Genomic DNA, 24934 nt, shown 5'->3' with positions numbered 1-24934 from the left:
ATACCACAGGGAAGACAAGAAGGAGAGAAGGCTGGGGGTGAAAAGGTGAAGTACACAAATGGGGTGAGGGTTGCCTTGGAAGGCAGGTGAGAGTGGGAGCATTAAATACAGGCTGTTTATGGATTCTATGATCAGCTTAGGGCTGTATCAATTGATTCATTCTCCTACTCATAAGCAAGAAAATATACTTGATCTGATGTTTTGAAAATTTTCCAGTGTCTTGGTCTAATCACCATTTTCTTCACTGTAGCTTTAAATTTAGGAATTGTATGATTTCTTCAGCAGGGAAGAAAAAAAATGAAAATAAGTGTGAAACCGGAATTTGTATGGGAAGATATGGAAAAGATTTTAGCTCCCTATCTGCCCTCATCATTAGATGTTAAACCAAAGGAGGGAGTGGACTTTTGGGAGGAAACCTTAGCAAATTTGTCCAACAAAATCCTTGATGTTCAAGTAGTTTCAGGTCCCTCTACAGCAGTGTTTCCCAAGTCCAGTCATACAATCTCTTTCATGCATACAATGAATATGCATGAAAGAGATTTGCATATAATGGAGGCAGTGTATGCAAATTAAGTTTGTGCATATTCATTGTGGATATCCTGAAAACCGGACTGGCAAGGGGTACTCCAGGATTGGACTTGGGAAACACTGCTTTAGAGTTTAGACCAACTTCACCCTGGTATCATCAGGGTTTGTCGTTATTAAAGCAACAGGTTAGGCAATCAGAACATATATGGAAAAAAATCCATCTTCAGAACTGAAAATCAGATGTAAAAAAATAAAAAGTAAAAAAGAATCTATTAATAAAAGTTGATACATTCACTTTTTAAAATAGTGTATAAATTATTTTTTTATTATTTTATTTATTTATTTATTGCATTTGTATCCCACATTTTCCTACCTATTTGCAGGCTCAATGTGGCTTACAGAGTCCTGTTATGGCATTGTTATTCCAGGATATCAGATACAATTAGTGATGTAAAAAGATTAAGTAAGGGAAAAAAAGAAAAGGTTTAGGCAGATAGGCATAGAAGGTAGACTTTCATAACTGGGGTGGGTTGGCAAGGTGATTTAGAGGCTCATTTTCAAAGCACTTAGCCTCCCAAAGTTCCATAGAAACCTATGGAACTTAGCCTCCCAAAGTGCTTTGAAAATATGCCTCATAGTGAGGCTATGGGTTCTCTTTGTAGGCCTTGTTGAAGAGATATGTCTTCAGAGATTTACGAAAGTTGGTTATTTCGTCAATAGTTTTCAAGGCAGTAGGTAATGCATTCCACAACTGCGTGCTCATGTAGGAGAAGGTAGTTGCATGTATCAACTTGTATTTTAGTCCTTTACAGCTGGGGAAGTGTAGATTAAGAAATTTGCGGGATGATCTTATGGCGTTTCTGGGAGGCAGGTCCACGGGGTTTAGCATGTAGGTTGGGGCGTCTGCGTGGATGATTTTGTGCAGAATCGTGCAGATCTTGAACGCGATGCGTTCCTTAAGTGGGAGCCAGTGAAGTTTCTCTCTTAGGGGTTTTGCACTTTCATATTTAGTTTTTCCAAATATGAGTCTGGCGGCGGTATTCTGGGCTGTTTGGAGTTTTTTTTACTTAATCTGCTAATGTTGAGGAATTTAGTTACTCTCTTACGGGGTTTTCTGATTTTTTTTCAAGCAAAATACTGTGGATCTACTACCAGTTAGTGAGTATGTGCAACAAGCGGATACCTTAAATCAGTAGGCCAGTGATAGTGTTGAGGCCATCTGGAAAGTTTTTCCTTAGTAACTGAGAAAACTGTATCAAATTTTATTCAGGAAATTAATTCCTCTGCAGTTATTTTGGACAAAATTCCCTTCAGAATTTTAAAACAGATGAGTAAATCATTTGTGCCATTTCTGACTAAACCCCTCTGTACAAAGTGAATGGGCTGTGTCGGTATTAGCACAGTGGCAGCCACTAGCTTGGCTTTGTAAATTTGTTAATTCTTCATTGAGCAAGGGGATAGTCCCTGATCAGTTAAAACACGCTGTGTTGACTCCAATTTTGAAGAAAGGGAAAAAAGTAGAGGATGGTTATTGCATTTTTTACCGTGTCAAATATTGTCATTCTTGAGTAAATTATTAGAGAAAACTGCATTGGAACAGTTAGTGGAATTCGTATATGGTAAAAATGTACTTCTTGAGCATCAATCAGGCTACAGATGTAATCATAGCACTGAGTCTCTGCTTGTATCAATTGTTAATGATATTCTGACTAAAAGTGAGCATGGGTTTGATGTATTGTGAATCCAGCTTGATTTAAGTGCAGCTTTTGTCACAGTCTCTCATGTGCAATTGCTTAGGCTATTGAAGGACATAGGAATGGGCTCTACAGTTTTAACTCCCCCCATCACCATCACCATTTAGTAAGCCATGTGGCAATGCCGACACAACTCATTCAAAGTGAATGGGCTATGTTGGCATTAGCGCACAGCAGCTGCTAGCGTGGCTTAGTAAACAGCGGGGGTTAAAATGGTTTCTTTCTTATTTGTCAGATCAAGCATATTTGTGATATCAAGGATATTACAAACTGTAAACTGGAATCAGGAAATCTCCTCACCTAAGAAATGACTGAGAGGAGTATCACAGAGGTCTTTCCTTTCACCCCTTCTATTCAATCTGTATTTGGATCCTCTGCCTAAAAAAATGGAGGAATTAGATTTGAATTTCCATCTTTTTGCAGACAATATTCAGTTGATAGTTCCAGGACAGGGTGATCAGGAAGTAGCTATTACATTACTGAATAAACAATTACAGATGCTGGGTCAATGGCTTCATAACAATGAGTTAGTTCTAAACATGAGTAAAACAGTTACTATGTAGATTTCACGTAAATCTAATCCCCTATTATATAGACTGTCATTTCAGGGGATTGCGATCAATATTCAGGCTTATTTTCGAAAGAGAAGGACGACCATCTTTTGACACAAATCGGAAGATGGGCGTCCTTCTCCCAGAGTCACCCAAATAGGCATAAATGAAAGCCAATTTTGGGCGTCCCCAACTGCTTTCCGTCGCAGGGATGACCAGAGTTCCCGGGGGCATGTCGGAGGTGTAGCAAAGGCAGGACTTGGGCGTGCCTAACACATGGGCATCCTCGACCCATAATCGAAAAAAGAAGGGCGTCCTTGACGAGCACTTGGACGACTTTACTTGGTCCTTTTTTTGTTACAACCAAGCCACGAAAAGGTGCCCAAACTGACCAGATGACCACCAGAGGGAATCAGGGATGACCTCCCCTTACTCCCCAAGTGGTCACTAACCCCCTCCCACCCTCAAAAAATTCTTTACAAATATTTTTTGCCAGCCTCAAATGTCATACTCAGGTCCATCGCAGCACTATGCAGGTCCCTGGAGCAGTTTTAGTGGGTATAGTGCACTTCAGACAGGTGGACCCAGGCCCATCCCCCCCCACCTGTTACACTTGTGGTGGTAAATGTGAGCCCTCCCAAACCCACCACAAACCCACTGTACCCACATCTAGGTGCCCCCTTCACCCATAAGGGCTATGGTAGTGGTGTACAGTTGTGGGTAGTGGGTTTTGGGGTGGGTTGGGGGGCTTAGCACACACGGTAAGGGAGCTATGCACCTGGGAGCAATTTCTGAAGTCCACTACAGTCCCCCCTAGGGTGCCTGGTTGGTGTCCTGGCATGTGAGGGGGACCAGTGCACTATGAATGCTGGCTCCTCCCATGACCAAAGGGCTTGGATTTGGTCGTTTCTGAGATGGGCGCCCTTGGTTTCCATTATCGCCGAAAATCAGAAACGACCAAGTCTAAGGATGACCATCTCTAGGGACGACCTAAATGTCAAGATTCGGGCGTCCCTGACTGTATTATCGAAACGAAAGATGGACGCCCATCTTGTTTCGATAATATGGGTTTCCCCTCAGGAAAACTTGGGTGCCCCTTTCGATTATGCCCCTCATAGGGGATCTTTTACTAGGCTGCAATAAAAAGTTGCCATAGCGCACCCTTATACAGGATTCCCATGCACTAAGGCGATTTATTAATAGCCATGCACTAATGTTGTCATTAGCGTGCTCATAACAGGAAAGTAGAGGATAACACACTGATTTCCACATGGGGAGTGTCAATAAAGAGTTCTTTATTGTGGCACAAACGAGAGACCCGACACAGGCTATGTTTCAGCAGTATACCCACCAGCTTCAGGGGTCGAATACAACACTTAAAACAGCAGAACTATGTCTAGTGCCTGAAGTAAAACAGCTCTGTGGTGGCTGAAGCAAACTAACCAGTTAGCACATACTAATGTAGAAGAACAGTGTAGCGCAGGAATGTCCACTCTCCACCCCCTGACACACCAACTCAAAAATATATATTAATTTTAATGCACGGTTAGTGCTTACAGACTTGACAGTTATCATAGGATGCCTAAACATGTCCTGCAGCACACAATTTTATTACAGCCAACTAGAATTATATATAAACTAGTAAAAGAGGCCCGTTTCAGAGCAAATGAAATGGGCGCTAGCAAGGTTTTCGTCGCCAACACCCCCCCTCCCTCCCTCCCTGGCCAACCCCTTAGTTGTTCTGCCATTGCTTCGCCCCCAACGTCATGACGTTTGACACGAGGGCGGGGCGCGGAGCAATTTCCCACCCCCCCGCCTCCCTCCTTGCCAACCCCTTTGTTGTTCTGCCATTGCTCTGCCCTTGAGGGCGGGGCCCGGAGCGATTTTGGTGGCTTCACCACCACGAACCTTCGAACCTTTTTGAAGGAAGTCAGGGCTTGGCTTCACTGACATCAGTGTCCTCAGAACGTTGAGGGTGAGTTTTATTATAGTAGATATTGCTGTTATCCATGATTTTGTGAAGAGCCTGTGGAAAATGAGTTTTATACCTTTCAGCTAGACCTAGCTATCAACTTTCCATCTACTTCCCTTGTTTCATTCCTAGCTCATCTCCTACCCTTAGCCTTTCTCTAGTCCTCCCATCTCCGATCTCTTACTCTTTCCTTGGCCTCTTATTCCTTTCTTCCTTTCATTGATTTCCCATTTCTACCCACTGTATTAACTCCCTGCCCAGCTCTCATCTTTCTTAATTTGCCTCACAATACCTCACCAACCCCTATTCACTCCATGTCAGTCACCTCCTCCACGTCTTCAGTCACTTTCTTCTATCTTTTATTCCCAACCGGTCTCTGATTACCCCCTTTCACCACCTCCATAGCACTACTTATATCCTCCTCTCACTCCTCTGCTTTCCGTCTTTCCTCGATGGCATGCCCAGACTGTCACTGTTCTATTTCCTTCTTCCCCACAACCATCCAACATCTCTCCTACCCCACCCCACTCCATCATTGAAGATGCCTGTGTCCTAATTTAGCATTTGGAGGGGTGGCGGGCACTTACCTTGAATTGGATGCTCCAGTGTTGCCCTGCTCTGGGCTGGGCTACGTGGGCTCAGTCACCAGTGGAGAACCAACCTAGGCAACAGCTGCTACAGCATGGATCACAAACCACTCAGTGCAAGATTCAGCCATAGTTGCAGCTAAACTAGAGAGTTGCATGGGGACAGAAATTTCACCCATCCCCAGTGGAATCTAACCCATCACTACCCATCCCCACTGGAATCTAACCTGTCTGCTCAAGTAATCTCCTCCATCCCTGTCCATCCCCTGTACTAAAATAACCCGACTTGTGGTAAAATAAACCCAACGAAACAATAGTCCATGTTGATAACTTCCCATCTCAGTGCTTATGGGGATTTCAATGCTTTCAACCATAGCCATTAATTTTTTTTAGTGCTATAATAATTGCTGAACTAGGTTAGAAACACAAGGAAAGGATAGGTAGACTGGCCTGGCACTTCTTTTGTGCAGGAACCCCGTAGGACTTGCGTCCATCCCCGTGGAAGTCCCATGGACTTGGAGGGAACTGTGGGATTCTCACTAACCCCATTCCCATGCAGCTCTCTAAGCTAAACCAGTACAAAGCCATCTGAGGGACAGACTGATTGAGTCTCTGCCAGGATCAGGAGGTCCTGGTACAAAAGGAAAGATGACGGTGACCCACAACAGCAGTGACGAAGGAGGCTGCTGGTTCAAATGATCCGGCGCAAGGGGCCAGGGATGCTTGAGCTGGGGATGGCCAGATGGGGAATCATAACAAATGAGAGGCAGGGATCTGCGACGCTATGACCAGCAACAATGACAGCAGACACATGAGTAAACAGAACTCAGTGGTTGTTGCACCCCTATCGGGGACTGGGGGTGGGTCTTTTACAAAGAGTCAGAATGCCCAATATTTATTTATTTATTTGTTACATTTGTATCCCACATTTTCCCACCTATTTGCAGGCTCAATATGGCTTACATAGTACCGTAAAGGCAATCGCCACAGACTCATATCAGGCACCCAGTTGTAATATTGTCTTATTTTTTGCTCTCTGATATAGTTATTGTGAGTGTGAGTTTTTTGGTAGTAAGCTTTCAGTTCAGAATCCCATTTCTGGTCTGGACAGAGTTATTGAGTGTTGGTGAAATGGGGATTCATTTCTCAAGGTTCCTCGCCCTCCCATACTGGTCCTGACCTACACCCAAATATATATCTAGTAAGATTAACCTCCAAGTGTTACCTTCTTGAAGGTGTGCCTCCCCCCCCCCCCCCAATTCTACCAAGCAGGCTGCAATAATCCTGTAAATACTGGCAAGGGTTATTCCCCCGATTCTATACAGCACAACTAGATTTCCATGCAGAAATCCAGGTGGATTCTATACCAATGTGCTTAACTTAATTGGCTCAACGAGGTAATCAGTGTTGTTAACAGCACTTAACAAGCAATAATAAGCACTAATTGGCATTAATTACAGTTTATGTGACAGTGTGCCTACATTTTAATGTGCACAGGCAAAAAGGGGGGCATGGTTATGGGAGGGGAAATGGGCACTTTGTGGGTGTTACAAAATTTATGTGTATTGCTATATAATATGACCCAGTGCGCTTAAATCAACATGCAGGGATATATGCCAGGTTTTTGTTGGCGTAAATGGCTGCGTGTAGTTTCAGTTGCGGTGAGGTACGCCTAGGCAGAAATGAATACAGCTCAGATTTTTGTAGGCATCATTGATAGAACCCCCCCTATATTTTTTTATTTTATTTATTGCATTTGTATCCCACATTTTTCCACCTCTTTGCAGACTCAATGTGGTTTACAGAGTTATTGTTGTTACATAGAGAATAGCGGAATCGAGAGTTAACAAGTGGATATAAGAAGCAAAAACAATATTGATAGAAGGTGCAGGTGTTATAGGGTAACGTGGTCGAGATTTGAACAAGCAGATATAAGCGAAACATTTCTGATATTAGGTAATCGTTCATAATGGGTAGGCGGAGATGTCATAGAATATAACGTAATATGTTTATCTCTGTGTGTGTATTTGCATGTATGCACAAGTAGGTTTGTGTGTGCATGTTAACACGTACATGAGTACTGGGGCATTATTTTAAAGTGGGCTTCTAGCAGTGGCGTAGCCACAGGTGGGCCTGGGTGGGCCGGGGCCCACCCAATTAGGGCTCAGGCCCACCCAACAGCAGCACACATATTAGCAGTAGCAGGTGGGGATCCCAAGTTCCGCCAGCAGAAGACTTCCCCCTGATGGTAATGAAAACGCCATTCTCCAGGATACCAGCACATGCTCAGTTTTCAGCGCGTGCCTGCTGCACAGTGTTGCCAGGTGGAAAATTTTTTTCCCACCCAATCCAGCGTAAAAACCGCCCAAAACCCGCCCAAACTCAAACCCCGCCCCGGACACCCCCACCCCCGCGTCATCACCCCCGCTCCCGCCTCCCCCGTCACCGGCCCCGCCTCCCCCGTCATCGGCCCCGCCCAAAACGTCACTAACCCCGCCCAAAACGTCACTAACTCCGCCCCTGCGGCCGAAAAAACCGCGGAAAAGAAAAAAAAGAAGCCCAAAAAAACGCGACCCGCCGCGTCGCGGAAAACCGCCCAATTGGGCGGGAAAACCGCCCACCTGGCAACACTGCTGCTGCAGACTGCTAAGGTGGAAAGAAGCGTTTTCCTGTCAACTGAGATTTTTTTTTGGGTGGTGGGTGAAGGGGAGAACACTTGGTGTCCACCCACTTCTTGCCTAGGCCCACCCAAAATCTGTTGTCTGGCTACGCCCCTGATTGGCTCACTTAAAGAGAGGTGACGGCAATAAGTAGTGTAGGATGCGCTCTCGTCGCCTAGGCTGTAACGTTTAGTGGTGACCTGATGTGTTAAGGAAAAACGGATTTAGATAACCCATGAAATCTGTAAATTATGTTCAGAAAGAAGAACCCTTGAGCTGGAAGACAGTAGGAGCCAGCACCTTCGATGTGGCCACTGGCTAGGGAGGGGGTAAGCTGTGTTGCCCTTGGGTCCCCCCTCCAATCCGTTTGAAATATTGGCGCCTATAACATAAGCCGCTAGCGAAGTCCAGTGGAGTGCAGCAGAATTTTCCTCGTCGTTCTTCTCTCGCTGGTTCCCGCCCCCCTGCGGCGCGAGCCTGTGACAGGACAGGGTGGGGTGTGGAGAGAGCTCCGCCCACCTCGCGCTCTGGGATCGCTGCTGAGCGGCCGCTCTCCCGGTACCGGGAGACACGAGAAGAAAAGAGCAGCGCGGCCTACGGAGAGACACCTCCGCCAGCATGGCTCTCAAGGTAAGCCTGGCTGTGAGCCGTCCGCGTCGCCGGGGTGGGGGCCCTGGGGTGGGGGTGTTATTTGGGAAGTTATGAGGCGGGGCTGCACCTCTCCTCCTCGCCCTCTGGCGGCCGACGTTCCTCGCAGGCTGTGCGACCGGCCTAGGGCGAAAAGCTGGACCCAGCGCACTGTAGCACTGGGGTAATTTCCTCCTCCTCCTCCAAGGCAAAGTTAAAAGCTGCTCTGCTCATCTTTTGGTTCTGTTAGGCAGGGTGACGCTCTCCCCTTTCGGGCCGAAGAAGTGACAGGCAGTGCGAGGAGGTGTCAGGTGTTTTCAGAGCTTCGTGTTCCGGTTGTTATCGGACAGTGTCGGGAGGAGAGAGGAAGAAGCGGCGAGTGGACTGGGCAGAAACGGGAAGGGCAGATGCTGCTCGGTCTCTTCTTAGAAAGCAAATTGCAGCCTAAGGGAGTAGGCGTCACACTTCTGTAGTTTATAGGGCAAATGTTTGGCCATTTCTGATCTTCTAGTGCCATTGTGAACCTTAACCCGTTGTTTCATTTTGCAGCTCGTTGTGCCAAATCCCCCGGTTGCACGTTAATTAAAAACTTGCACGTTAATTCAAAACGTGCAACCGGGGGGGGGGGGGGAGGAGGAGAGCTGTACAAAACTAAGAATTAAAGGCTACTTATGGGACAAAAACGATCTGCAGAGGGCCACCGGGACACATTTGTCATTAAGCTCCGATCATGTGATTGATCTACAGTAGTATTCATACGCATAGCCCTGGATGGATTTGACGGTGGGGTTGGTGTAGTAGTTTATTTGCTTCTTTTGCTTTTCCTGTTCAGTAGGAAACTAAACTGGTGAAGTCTTCATTTGCGATTGCCGGAGATTCCTCCTTGTTTCGGAAACTTTTCTAACTCGCTTACTACAAGTATTGTAATGATAGTCCTGGGGCTTCCCTCCTCTTCACCACAATCATGGGTCGAAGTCCAGTCACTGGGCATTGCTTTTGCACATTGACTTCACAGTATTCCTGGCCAGTCACGGGATTGGGGAACTGACATAGGAGTTAAACCCAGGTCCTTTGCATGGTACTGCTACTGAGCCATTGGGCCTGTCAAATCCTGGAAGTTTTATAGGAGAGAGAGGACAATTTATCTGTTTATTTGATTTCTATCCCACATTATCTCAATAAGATCAGAATCAATGTGGCTAACACCATATTGTAATTAACAGTACAAAAAGAGATGTAGGGTAGTATACATTAAGTAGTAATAAAGTAAATGAGGATTAAGTATTACAGTATATTATAGAAACGAATGCTAGATGCAAAAAGGTAAGATAGTCATCCCTGTATAGTAACAATTAGAGTAAAACTGAGAAATTGGAATAATTGTACAACTAGGGGTTTAAATGAATTACGATAATCTGTGAGAAATTGCTTAAACAGAGAGGCTTTGGGTATTTTCAGAATATAAAATAGATCCCATTTGATGAATTTTGGGAGGGAATTCCACAATTTAGTATAGAGGTAAGGGAATCTTGATGTGTAGATCAACTTGTAGATCACATTTTACCAACTTGGATAGTGGAGGGTTAGATAATCTCTTGAACCAGGGAGATCCAGTAAAGGTTGCATATAATCAGGGGTTAAGCCATATAGAGTTTTGAAAACAAATGTACATAGTTTGAATATTATTCTGACTTTCATGGGAGCCAATATAACTTTATAAGTAAAGGGACTGCACTTTTGAATTTTGTAGCCATGTAGACTAATCTGGCTGCTGTATTTTGAGCTGTTTGCTGTTTTTTTTTTTTTCCAGGGAAGATTCCTTACAGCCAACGTAAATGGCATTGCAATAAATAATAAGTGTGACTAGGTTCTACACATATCATTTGAACCTGAGAGTTCTGCAGTGCTTTAAAGGTTTTTTGTGATAACTGCTTGGACTTGGATGTTGAATAAGACGTAGGAATCAATTATTATACCAAGTATGTTTAGTTGGGACTCCAATGGATAAGTTTACATTATCAGTTGTGAAGTTTTGACAGTTTGAAACGGTGAGGGTTAGATAATAACAGAAATTTTGTTTTCTCTGTATTCAATTTTAGTTTAAAGGTGGAGACTCAATTCTCTATCAGATCTCTAGACCAGATTTGTTGATAGCACTTCTTCAACAGAATATTTGAAAGGGTGTTATGTCATCTGTATAAATAAAATTATTATAACCATGGGCATCCGCACCTTTCCTAAGGGGAGCATCACAATATTGAATAAGATGAGTGCAAAGAGGAGATCCCTGTGGGACGCCACAGTCTGGAGCCCATTGGGGGGGATATAGAATTAGGAGATTTGACTTAATAGGATCTAGATTTAAAAAATTCTCAGAACCAGTTTAGGGCATGCCCTTCTATACCCAAGTTGTCCATTAGTGCAAGTAACAAATTGTGGTCTACCACATTGGGAATGCACTTGACATATCAAATTGCATAAGGATGATTCCTGCCTAGGCTAATTTCTTTCCTGAAGTTAGCAGTTAATAAGGTTAGGACTGTTTCCGTGCTGAAATTGGGTCAGAAACCAGATTGTGTATGGTGAAGACGGGAAAAGGAGGACAGATAATCCATAAGTTTTTGAGCGACTAGTGAAGGGATAGAAGCCAGTGGCAAATTTGTTACATAATAATTATAACAAATTACAGGGGATTTTTAGGGATGGGGTTAATATGGACCCATTTTCTGCAGGGAAATGACTTAAGGATAGCAAAAGAGAGATGTGATCTTAGGGATTCTATAAACTGTCAGGCGCAGCTTTTAATAGAAAATGAGGGCAGGAATCCAGTACACAGAACATGAATATTTCAATAGAAAAGATTTTGCCATGGAGAATCAAGGGGGAGAGAATGATGACCAATATCTATCAGTTTTGATACCAGTGAGGTTATGTTATCTCTAATTTTTATGATTTTTCTGCTCAAAATATTTATTTTATTTATTAAGATTTATTTACTGCCTCTTTGAAGGAATTCACGCAAGGTGGTGTACAGTAAGAATAGATCAAACATGAGCAATAGGCAATTACAGCAGTAAAAATATTAAAATAACAATACAAAGTATGGCATAGAGGGGCATAATCGAAAGGGGCGCCCAAGTTTTCCTGAGGACGTCCTCGCAGGACATCCCGGTGAAGGGGCGGGGAAACCCGTATTATTGAAACAAAATGGGCGTCCATCTTTAATTTCAATAATACGGTCGGGGACGCCCAAATCTTGAAATTTAGGTCGACCTTACAGATGGTCGTCCTTAGACTTGGTCGTTTCTGATTTTCGGCGATAATGGAAACTAAGGACGCTCATCTCAGAAACGACCAAATGCAAGCCCTTTTGTCATTGGAAGAGCCAGCATTCGTAGTGCACTGGTCCCCCTGACATGCCAGGACACCAGTTAGGCACTACAGTGGACTTCAGAAAAAGCTCCCAGCTACATAGCTCCCTTACCTTGTGTTCTGAGTCCCCCCAACCCCCCCCCCCCAAAACCCAGTACCCACAACTATACACCACTGCCATAGCCCTTACAGGTGAGGGGGGGAACCTAGATGTGGGTACAGTGAATTTCTGGTGGGTTTTGAAGGGTTCACATTTACCACAAGTGTAACAGGTGGGGGGGGGGGTGGGCCTGGGTCCGCCTGCCTGAAGTGCACTGCGCCCACTAAAACTGCTCCAGGGACCTGCATACTGCTGTCATGGAGCTGGGTATCTTTTTTTTTTTGTTTGTTTGTTTTTTTTGTTTTGTTTTGTTACATTTGTACCCCGCGCTTTCCCACTCATGGCAGGCTCAATGCGGCTTACATGGGGCAATGGAGGGTTAAGTGACTTGCCCAGAGCCTGTGCCTGAAGTGGAAATCAAACTCAGTTCCTCAGTTTCCCAGGACCAAAGTCCACCACCCTAACCACTAGGCCACTCCTCTTGAGGCTGTCAAAAATATTAATTTTTTTTTTTTAGGGTGGGAGGGGGTTGGTGACCACTGGGGGAGTAATCCCTGATTCCCTCCGGTGGTCATCTGTTCAGTTTGGGCACCTTTTTGTGGCTTGGTCGTAAAAAAAAGGACCAAGTAAAGTCGTCCAAGTGCTCGTCAGGGACGCCCTTTTTTTTCGATTATGGGTAGAGGACGCCCATGTGTTAGGTATGCCCAAAACCCGCCTCCCAAACGCCCCCAGGAACTTTGGTCGTCCCCGTGACGGAAAGCAGTTGGGGATGCCCAAAATCGGCTTTCGATTATGCCGATTTGGACGACCCTGGGAGAAGGACGCCCATCTCCTGATATGTGTCGAAAGATGGGCGTCCTCTTTCGAAAATAAGCCTGATAGTATACTATTTACAATGTCAACACAATACATAGTAGAACATTTTAATTGATAGTGAAGGGTAAAGCAAAGATGTAACATAGGTAAGAGAGTTAGAAGAGTTAGAAAGTAAGGTGACTGATTTAAAGAAAGTTACACATGAGGTCAGAGAGATGGTTAAGTATTAGCTAGGGTAGGAGTGGATAAACATGTCCTGCTGCAGTATGTGCAGCCCGAGTCACACTGTGTGTGTGAGTGAGACTAACACGTTAGTTACTTCTTCCATTAAAGGCCTGGTTGAAGAGCCAAGCTTTCACCTGCTTCCTGAAGTAAAGATAGTCTTGGTTTAAGCAGAGCTTTTCAGGCAGTGCATTCCAGAGTGTGGGGGCTACCCTGGAGAAGGCTCGTTTGCAGGTATCACATTATGTAATGTCTTTTGGAGAGGGTGTGGTTAGTGATAGTCCTTGAGAGAACCTTAGTGTCCTTGGTGGTGTGTAGAGGATCATCCTATTCAAGTACTCAAGTCCGTCTCCTTTGAGGACCTTGAAGATCAGACATAGAGTTTTAACCTTAACCTTGTATTGTATTGGTAGCCAATGAAGTTTTTGCAAAAGCGGTGTGATGTGGGCACGTCGCTTGCAAACTTCTATGAGTCTTGCTGCTGCATTCTGAATTAACTGGAGCTGGTGGTGGCCCTTTGTAGTCAGACCATTGTATAGTGCATTGCAGTAATGCAGTCTTGATGTTATCATGGCATGCACAACTTGGATTAGATTTACCTTCTCGATGTAAGGAGAGAAAGTATGGCTGTTGCAAATAGTAGAAGCAGCTCTTGAAGGTTGCTTGGATTTGGGGAGTGAGTGTAAGTGTTGAATCTAACTGTATTCCAAGGTTCCTGACTTGTGATTTGAGGGGGAGTTGTACTTTCCAAAAGGGATTTTGATGTCATGGGTCATAAGTAGTTTGCAGAAGTTATGTTTCAACTTCTGTAACTTTATTTTTTGGACTTGTACTACAAATTGTTTGCTGAACAGAATTCATTAAAACTTAATTTTTTTTTGTTTCTGCTGACTTTTCTCAGGGATGGTTATGCATGACCTTAAATTTGGTGGCTAGTACTAGTAACGTTTTAAAACATAGTACCATATGAAATGATCGCAGTTAAAGATGGTAGTAGGCCATTCAGTTCGCCTAGTAGGATGGTTAGGATTGTAAATGCCGCTTCATGTGGCAGGTTGTGATTTCCCCCCCCACCCCCGCGTCTTACTCAAAACTGGCTTCTTAGTGGTAAAGTATAAGAGTTATCTTCCCTCGGATTTGGAAAGCTAAGAGGGACTTCGAAAAAAAAAGATTGCGTTGGAGGCAAAAACACATAGTAAAATTTTTTTTTTAGGTATTTTAAAAGCAGGAAGCTGGCAAAAGAATCAGTTGGACCACTAGATGACCGAGGAGTAAAAGGGGCGATCAGGGAAGACAAAGCTGTAGCGGAGAGATTAAATGAATTCTTTGCTTCGGTCTTCACCGAGGAAGATTTGGGTGGGATACTGGTGCCGGAAATGGTATTCGAAGCTGACGAGTTGGAGAAACATAATGAATTCTCTGTAAACCTGGAGGATGTAATGGGGCAGTTCTACAAACTGAAGAGTAGCAAATCTGGACCGGATGGTATTCATCCCAGAGTACTGCTAGAAATGAAAAATGAGCTTGCGGAGCTATTGTTAGAAATATGTAATTTATCCTTAAAATCGAGCGTGGTACTGGAAGATTGGAGGGTGGCCAATGTAATGCTGATTTTTAAAAAAGATTCCAGAGGTGATCCGGGAAATTATAGACCGGTGAGTCTGACATCGGTGCCGGGCAAAATGGTAGAGACTATTATTAAGAACTAAAATTACAGAGCATATTCAAAAACATGGATTAATGAGACAAAGTCAACATGGATTTAGTGAAGGGAAATCTTGCCTCCCCAATCTACTACATTTCTTTGATGGGGTGAACAAACATGTGGATAAAGGTGAGCTGGTTGATATTATGTATCTGGATTTTCAAAAGGCATTTGACAAAGTACCTCATGAAAGACTCCAGAGGAAATTGGAGCGTCATGGGATAGGAGGAAGTGTTGTGGATTAAAAACAAAAGATAGAAAACAAAGAGTAGGGTTAAATGGTCAGTATTCTCAATGGAGAAGGGTAGTTAGTGGGTGCTGGGACTGCTGCTTTTTAACATATTTATAAATGACCTAGAGTTGGGAGTAACTAGTGAGGTAATTAAATTTGCTGATGGCACAAAGTTATTCAAAGTCTTTAAATTGCAGGAGGATTGTGAAAAATCGGACCTTACGAGACTGGGCGTCTAAATGGCCGATGACATTTAATGTGAGCAAGTGCAAAGTGAATCATGTGAGAAAGAGGAACCCGAATTATAGCTACGTCATGCAAGGTTCCACGTTAGGAGTCACAGACCAAAAAAGGGATCTAGGTGTCGTCGTCGATGATACGTTGAAACCTTCTGCTCAGTGTGCTGCGGCGGCTAAGAAAGCAAATAGAATGTTAGGTATTATTAGGAAAGGAATGGAAAACAAAAATGAGGATGTTATAATGCCTTTGTATCACTCCATGGTGCGACCGCACCTCGAATATTGTGTTCAATTCTGGTCGCCGCATCTCAAAAAAGATATAGTGGAATTAGAAAAGGTGCAGAGAAGGGCGACAAAAATGATAAAGGGGATGGGATGACTTCCCTAATGAGGAAAGGCTAAAGCAGCTAGGGCTCTTCAGCTTAGAGAAAAGGTGGCTGAGGGGAGATATGATAGAGGTCTATAAAATAATGAGTGGAGTTGAATGTGTAGATGTGAAGCGTCTGTTCACGCTTTCCAAAAATACTAGGACTAGGGGGCATGCGATGAAGCTACAATGTAGTAAATTTAAAACGAATCGGCGAAAAAGTTTCTTCACTCAATGTGTAATTAAACTCTGGAATTCGTTTCCAGAGAATGTGGTAAAGGTGGTTAGCTTGGCGGAGTTTAAAAAAGGTTTGGACGGCTTCCTAAAGGAAAAGTCCATAGACCGTTATTAAATAGACTTGGGGAAAATACACTATTTCTGGGATAAGCAGTATAAAATGTTTTGTACATTTTTGGGATCTTGCCAAGTATTTGTGACCTGGTTTGGCCACTGTTGGAAACAGGATGCTGGGCTCGATGGACCTTTGGTCTTTCCCAGTATGGCAATACTTATGTACACCTGTGCAGCCACCCCTGAGGTGCAACTAATATTTTTCTTGTGCTTGTCCATTTTGTTTCAGAAGAGTAAGATGATGACTTTTGCCAATGCTTCACTTCTAATCCAACACATGGAGCATTATTACTACTACTAATCAGGGGCGTATCTGGACTCTGGCGGTAGGAGGGGCCAGAGCCAGAGGGAGGGGGCACATTTTAGCACCCCCCGGCGCCACCGATCCCCCCCCTCGCCACCAATGACACTCTCCACCCCCTCCTGCCGCCGCCAACCCTCCCCCGCTGCTGTCACTTACCTTTGCTGGCGGGGGACCCCAACCCCCCGCCAGCCAATGTCCTCTCTTCCATGCAGGCTGCAAGTTGCAATGCTTCCTGTTCTTCTGAGTCTGAAGTCCTGCACGTACAATGCGCAGGACGTCAGACTGAGTTCCAAATTCTGAGTCTGACGTCCTGCACGTTGTACGTGCAGGACGTCAGACTCAGAAGAACAGGAAGCGTTGCAACTTGCATCCTGCACGGAAGAGAGGACTTCGGCTGGCGGGGGCTTGGGGTCCCCCGCCAGCAAAGATCGGCGACGGGTTGGTTGGCGGGCGGGAGGGAGGGGGAGGTGGAGAGGGTCGGTGGTAGGGGGGTCCAGGGCGAAATCTGCGGGGGCCCAGGCCCCTGTGGCCCCACGCAGATACGCCCCTGCTACTAATTATTTGTATATGTTATCTAGTTGCTGTTTTGGTCCACTGGAATGTATAGAAATAAAGATCAATAAAAAAAAAAAGTAAAGACACAAGGTGGTACATTTTCTGACTATATTTGGGAGTTAAAACCCCTTCCTGAGGTCAGGACAAATGTGCAAAAGATGGCAATATAAATACAAGAGAATCCTAAAAGCATTACAGTGATAGTGTGAAGAGGACAATGAGTAATCAGAAGGTGTCCAGCAGTAGTAATACTCTATTTCTTGCTTTTCTTAAAAAGCAACATGACTAAGGAGTGAAGTTTTATCAACTTGGACTACCAATAAGATGTTATTTTAATACTAACTTGTTTTAGTACAGTTCCCATTTTATGCAATAAGACCTGGTTACTCTTAATTAGGGTTAACTGTATAAAATAATGTCTTAACAGTAGACCACATCGATTTAACTATGCCCCTAAATTTTACAAATCTACTTTTGCATATGCTTAAGGCTAAGTATAGCATATATGAAAAGATACATAAAACATAACCCACCCCCCCCAACTCTCTCCAGCAAACATTTAAATATGTTCTATCACAGCATACCACTGCAGAAAACATTTGTTGAACTTGTGGCCTTCTTGGTTTATGTAACAACTAGTAAAAGAAGCCCGTTTCAGAGCAAATGAAACGGGCGCTAGCAAGGTTTTCGTCGCCAACACCCCCCTCCGTCCCTGGGCAACCCCTTCGTTTACGTTTGATGCGAGGGCGGGGCCCGGAGCGATTTCCCACCTCCCTCCCTCCCTGCCAACCCCTTCGTTGTTGTACCATTGCTCCGCCCTCGAGGACGGGGCCCGGAGCGATTTTGGTGGCTTCACCACCACGAACTTTCAAAGTCAGAGCTTGGCTTCACTGACATCAGTGTCCTCAGAACGTTGAGGGTGAGTTTTATTATAGTAGATATTATGTTGCATCAGCAGAAGTCCTTCCTGTGTCTTTTGTAACATATGGTATGTAAAGTTTTGAAGAAATTGCTGAGTATAACTTAGCTAATAGAAAATTACCAGAAATCATGATGACTGCAGGTGTTACCATAATACTGAAACCAGATAAAGATATCGCTGAATTGTAATTCACAAAGACTTATTTTTATATTTTGAATGTAGATGTTGAAGTGTCTGCTAATGTGGGGCCGGTACTCAAAACTGTCGCCAGTGTTAAAGTGGTTTATGCCGGGTTCGGGTGCACGTTATTGTGCTCAGAGGGCTTCAGTGCCTGTGTTAATGTGTGCGGTAAAAGATGGCCACAAATTGTATTGACATGTAATGAGATCAGTAAGTATTCCTTTACATAGAAGGAAATGATAGCCTATAACCAGGGCTGTGGAGTTGGTACACCAAACCCCCGACTCCTCTGTTTTTCTACTGCATGACTCTGACTCCAGCTCTGATTCCAACTCCTACTGATATAAGGCTTTAAATTTTCTGTTTTGGATCAAAAGTACTGATATAAGTATAAAATGATATTTATCAAATATGATGATGTAAATTTTTTTTTAAATTTTGGAGCTGGAGTAGGCACATTTTTACCGACTCCAGCTCCACACAAAATTGATTCCGACTGCGACTCCCAACTCCACAGCCGTGCCTATAATGCTGAAAAGTTTTTTTTTTTTTTTTTTTTTTTCTAGGTCAGGGGCAGTGTAGAAGGTTTTGAGGAGAGTATTTCTTGTTAAGTTGTCACATTGAACTGCTGGTTTTGAGGAGAGTATTTCTTGTTAAGTTGTCACATTGAACTGCTGGTTTTGAGGAGAGTATTTCTTGTTAAGTTGTCACATTGAACTGCTGGTTTTGTTTTCTTTAACAAGTTTAAGGAGTCTTCTGCAAGTTTTAAAGACTGATTGGGAGGAACAAACATTTTATTTATTTATTGCACTTGTATCCCACATTTTCCCACCTATTTGCAGGCTCAATATGGCTTACAAAGATCTGTTATGGCATCACCATTACAGGGTAAAAGATACAATTGGTGTTAAAAGAGATCAAGGATGACAGATAAGAACTAAACAAACAGTTATAGAAATATGTCATTGAGAGTCAGGGTGGAGTGGTGAAGTGTTATTTAAGTTATGGGTTCTCGTGGTAGGCTTTGTTGAAGAGAGAGGTTTTCAGAGATTTGCGAAAGTTAGTTATTTCGTTGATTGTTTTCAATTTTGTTGGTAGTGCATTCCACAGCTGTGTGCTCAGGTAGGAAAAGCTGGTCGCTTGTGTTAGTTTGAATTTTAATCCTTTGCAGCTAGGGAAGTGTAGATTAAGAAATGTGCGGGCTGATCTTTTATCATTTCTAGGAGGTAGGTCGATGAGGTCTAGCATGTAGGTCGGGGCGTCTCCGTAAATGATTTTATGAACTATCATGCATATCTTCAACATGAGTCGTTCTTTGAGTGGGAGCCAGTGAAGTTTCTTTCTTAGGGGTTTTGCACTTTCATATTTTGTTTTTCCAAATATGAGTCTGGCTGCGGTGTTTTGGGCTGTTTGAAGTTTCTTGATAGTCTGTTCTTTGCAGCCAGCGTAGAGTGCTTGTGTGTTACATTTCTACCCCGCACTTTCCCACTCATGGCAGGCTCAATGCGGCTTACATGGGGCAATGGAGGGTTAAGTGACTTGCCCAGAGTCACAAGGAGCTGCCTGTGCTGGGAATCAAACTCAGTTCCTCAGTTCCCCAGGACCAAAGTCCATCACCCTAACCACTAGGCCACTCCTCCACTAATTAAATTTGCATGCTATTATCCCTGATCATAGGGGCAGTAAAGCCCTCTGCTGTTCTAGTGCTATTTTTCGAGCACTGTTTGGAACGTGCGTTGCAGTAGTCCAGGTAGCTTAGTACCATTGATTGTACCAGGTTGCGAAAGATGGATCCTGGGAAGAAAGGTTTTACTCTAAGTTCCACATGGAGTGAAACATCTTCTTAGTTGTATTCTTCACGTGGTTTTCAAGTGTGAGATTTCAGTCAATGGTGACTCTGAGAATTTTCAGTGTATTTGAGACGGGAAGGGAGATATTTGGTATGGTTATGGTGGTGAATGTACTTGTATTATGTTGTGACGTGAGTATGAGACATTGAGTTTTTTTCTGCATTGAGTTTTAACTGAAATGCATCCGCCCAGGAGTGTATTATTCGGAAGCTTCAGTTGATCTCGTTGGAGATTTCTTTTAGATCATGTTTGAATGGGATGTTACTTGGTATGATCTTGAGGTCAGGAATTCTCTAAACCAGTTAAGAACGTTGCTTCCCACTCCAAGGTAGTCTAGGATATGTAATAATATTCCATGGTTGACCATATCGAAGGCGCTGGACATGTCACATTGTAAGAGGAGTATATTGTTGCCAGTTGCAATTGTTTGTTTAAATTTATTCTTTAGAGTCACTAGTACTGTTTCAGTGCTGTGGTTTGACCGAAATCCTGATTGAGACTCGTGGAGAATTGAGTGTTTATTTAGGTAGTTTGTGAGCTGTTTCATCACTATGCCCTCCATAAGTTTAGTTGTCAGTAGGATAGATGCTACTGGACGATAGTTGGTTAAGTCATTCGCACTTTTCTTTGCGTCTTTAGGTAGAGGAGCGAGTAGAATGTTTCCTTTATCCTTTGGGAAGAGGCCATTTTGTAGCATGTGGTTCGTGAGGTCTGTTTTGAGTTGTTGAGGGGCAGTTCTTAAAAGGCTGCTAGGGCAGATGTCTAATTTGCATTGCGACTTGGTGTATCTTCTAAGCGATTGGGAGATGTTGTCGGTCGTAAGTGTGTCAAAGTTGGTCAATGATCGGTCTGCTGGGTGCTCCCCAGGGATTGGATCTAGGCAATCAAGGAGGTTAGAATAGTCAGTTGTGTTGATCGGTATCATGAGTTGTAACTTTATAATTTTCTCTTTGAAGTAGTTCGCAAGATTGTTTGCTGATGGGGTGTCTGTTATTAGAAGTAACTGGTGCGGTATTTAGTAGTTTGTTTACGAGTTGGAAGAGTTTGTGTGCATCCTTGAAGTCTGGTCCGATTTCAGTTTTATAGTATGATCTTTTAGTTTGTCTAATGGTGTATTTGTATTTTCTTTGTAGTTGTTTCCAGTCGTTAAATGCGGAATCGTCTTTTTTCTTATTCCATGCTCGTTCTAACCTTCTGACCTGTGTTTTTAATTCTTTCAATTCTTCATTAAACCATGGTATTGAGTTCTTTCTGTGTGAGGTTCTGGTTTGAAGTGGTGCTATATTGTCTAATATGATTCTACATCTGTTGCGTGTGTCGGAGCAAAACCAAAAGTAAAAGCGCATGTCTGCCCATATTTAGATGCTGAAGAAAAAGTGCCAATGTTTGCTGGCACTTCTATTTTTGTCTGGGCATGCGCACAAGATCAATGCTTACTGCAAAACTTTGTGCGCGCGTGTCACACATTATAAGGAATATTTTCCACTTCCTGTTAGTGCAACTTAGCAGTGTGTTTTATCTTGTTGCAGGTTTAGGTATGGTAACATCCTCCCAGTCCTGTTGAAGCCTGAAATGGGATAGAAAAGTACGGCGTAGCAGGTTCTAATCCTGTAAGCCTTTTCATTCCCCTTTTCCACCATGATTATGTATGAGATCTATTTGCATTCACTGCTTCTTCTATTGCATGCAAATAGATCTTACACATATTCATCAGGCTGGGTTGTGGACCTTGAGGACTGGATTGAAGCACCCCTGCTTTAGCCTGTCTCCATCTGCTAGTTGATGGGCACAACCCACAGAACCTGGACTGGTCTGATAGGATTAAAGGAAAGAACTTATGAGTTAAGACATAATTTCTCCTTAGTGAAATTATTGATCTTGATGCATGCTATAATAAAATAGAAGCTGTTACTTTGACTTTGGAAGAGGTAGAAATGTTGGTTTTGTATTTAGCATAACGCCTTTCCAGTACTAAATCAATGTAAGTTACACTCAGGCAGGATAGGTATTTCCCTGTCTCCAGGAGCTTGTGATCTGTTTCTATCTGAGTAATGGGGGGTTAAATGACTTGCCCAAGCTCACAAGGAGCTTTAGTGCGAGTTGAAACTGGCTTCCCTGGTTTTGAGCCCACTGTTCTTACAAGTAGACTCCTCCACTTCCCATGTAATTGGGTACCGTTGAATATTTTGGGTATCGTTGAATATTTGAGGATACATTTGGCCAAAACTTGGATAGTTCCTGGAACTAACAATGAAAATTAACAGCTTAGAAAGTGCATACTCAACACTGTTAGAAAATGGCCAATTCCCCCCCCCCCTTTTTTTTTCCTTGTTGGGAGAGGCATGCTGGACCCTGGATGAGTATGGTGGTGGTGTGTGTTTGTGTGGCTGGGGGGTGTATAGATACAGATATATCCCACAGACCCACAAAGCCTAACTCTTGAAAAATACACAGATGATGGTGCAATAGAACGGTATTCAGTCTCTAAATCGTTTCATGACTCATATTTCTGCCTTCACAGTGGAAATGGTTCATTTTCCTTGCAAGATGAGCTAGCTCCAGTAGTCTTCAGGTGCTGTGAAAATATGCTTAGCTGTGAGTGGTAGTGTTGGTGTGTGCTCTGCTCTCCCTTACATTCTTACTCTTCCTTGTCCCTGTCCCAGTTGCTCTCCTTTATAGCCTTTTTTGCACTTTCAGTTGTGTTCCCTTGGTTTCTCTTTCCCTTCATTTGTGTGCTGCAGTATTGGCAGATTAAGGAGAGGCTTCAGGCAGCTGCACAAGGGCCTAATTCTTCAGCTCCATCTCTCCTAGTATTTGCTTGAGTTTTCTCAAACCGCTGTGTAAGAGGAGCAGAATTTAAAAAAGTTGTACCTTAGGCAACTTAAAAAAAAAAAAGTATATATATAGTGATCATATGATAATGCTAAGTTGATTTTGTCAAAGAAACAATCTCTAACGATTGAAAAGGACAATTTTTTGAGGCACAATTGGGTTTTAACATTTTTATTTATTTTTGGTGTTTCACTTTAATTTGACTTCCTCCCTTAACACTGGCACTCTCAGTGCTTCTGTCCATAGACAGGCTGAATGTTTTCAACTGGCACTCTGAGTTAAACTGTGGTGCTTTGTTCCACAGATTTGCTGCATAGACAGGCTAAGGCAGAACTGCTGCACCTCTTTTTTTTTTTTTTTTTTTTCCTCCCCTCCCCATTCCTAGGAGCAGCAGCCCTAAGAAATAATTTTGTTTTATATTGTTAGTTTTTCTTAGCTTATGACTTCTCTCACGTTAATTCTAACCCCAGTAGGAAATGGTACTACTCCCATGCTTTGAAACGTCAACTATTCTTGGTGTTGGCTCATGCCATGCCTGTGGCAGGAGGTGCCATAGAGACATCATTTCATTGATTTCCCTTACCCTGTTGTAACTTCCAAGCCCTTCAGTGGTCTACTGAAGCTAAAGGATCTCGTTCTTCCTAACCCTGGTAGTTGCTTCTGTTTTTACTTCCCTACAGGCATTTCCTTAATATGAGTTAGAAAATAAATGGGGATAATCTCCTCCAGGATAGTGCACTATGTTTCACTGTACCATCTTGCTTTTATTTCTTGTTTAATTGCCACCTCATATAGCACCCTTATCTTCCCCCTCCACCACCCATTTCCCTTCCCCTTCAGTCCATCCAAATTGTATTTGAGCCACAATGTAACAGTACATTTTGCAGGCTTCCCCAAAAGCCTGAATAAGTAACAATGTCTTGTTTCTCTTATCTGTCATATTCATTTTTATTTCTCAAGTCTTGAAACTTATTCCACAATATTGGTTCAGTTACTGACAATGCCCTTTGCCTCATTTCCTCCTATTACACTTCTTTCTGATTTGACCACATATACAAGGCACTGCTGGAATGATCATAATTGATGATGGTCTACATATAAAATCAGTATTTCTTCCAAATACCTCAGGCCTATGGCATGTAAAATCTTAAATATTAGGACCAAGATTTTAAACAAATGTGGCAGTCTACTTAGTCATTCTTTAAGAATCGGAGAAATAGTTTCTTATCTTTAAACCCACAGATCACAGTAGCTGTGGTATTTTGAATCAATTGCAACATTTGCTGATGATTTGCCTCACAATACAGTACATTGCAGTGATCCACTGTCATCATTACTAGAAAATGCACCACTGATACCCAAATCTTTTGTGTTTGAAAAAAGACAGTAATGGGAGGATTTTGTCCCCCCCAAAGTAGTGAAGAAATTTGAGGCTGTCTCCTAAGCTGCTGATCTAACAGCACCCTTACATTCTTCACTGGTTGCCTCATCTTTACTCTGTCTTCTGCATGTTGTTGGATCTGGTTCTCCTTTACATGCCGATGCATCCCATACTTCTCTGCCACCTTTTGGCAGGCTCACTCTTATCCATTTCTTCCACCTGACTTTTATCAGGAAACACCATCTGTAGACATAGGAGCCAACTTTTCAAAATGATTGGGGGGTGCTCAACTCAGCACTAATTACCAACTCCATATAAAGGAAATTAAAGCATGGTGGGTTGTGAACACAACTGGTTAGGCTGTCTTTAAATGAAGAGCACAACAGTTGGTGCACACACAGGGAGGATTGGTGGGTAAGACAATTGCTAGAGGTACCACTGCAAGTTTCACCACTTTCTCTTCCTCCCCAACCCCAACTCATCACCACAGTTTACCATCTTTCTTCCAGCCCATCTACACCACTCACACTATGCATTCCAGGCCACCCTGGCCCATGTATCTAAACAATCTATATTCTGCTGGTCCTAAATAGTCCCTCTTCCATACCTAACCAGTGCACACCATATGCTTTCTTTTCTCTCAGTCCCTTCCCACCTTATTGTCATCTTTGTCCTCTCACCTCCTGTGTTTCTGCCTGTGTTGTTGAGATGCTGCTGCTCTGAATAGAGTGTTGCGTTATGAGTAGTTTCTGCTGTGCAGCTTTTTTTTTTTTGTAAATTTCTATCAGGGTGTTAGTAATTTTGGTCTTTACAGTTAAAGGTAATGT

General features: G+C 43.2%; 1 protein-coding gene across 1 annotated transcript in view; it reads left to right on the top strand.

Moving 5' to 3' along the window:
• The first annotated feature begins 8523 nt into the window (after positions 1-8523).
• Positions 8524-24934, top strand: part of SNX9 (sorting nexin 9) — a 378115-nt gene continuing 361704 nt past the window's right edge. The window contains 1 exon segment of the mRNA XM_030198382.1: positions 8524-8682. Coding sequence (XP_030054242.1) covers positions 8671-8682 — 12 coding nt within the window. The 5' untranslated portion in view covers positions 8524-8670.

The sequence above is a fragment of the Microcaecilia unicolor genome, chromosome 3, assembly GCF_901765095.1.
Source record: "Microcaecilia unicolor chromosome 3, aMicUni1.1, whole genome shotgun sequence".
Classification (NCBI taxonomy): domain Eukaryota; kingdom Metazoa; phylum Chordata; class Amphibia; order Gymnophiona; family Siphonopidae; genus Microcaecilia; species Microcaecilia unicolor.
Note: the sequence above shows the minus strand (reverse complement) of the source record. Positions and strands in the feature narration are given on the sequence as shown.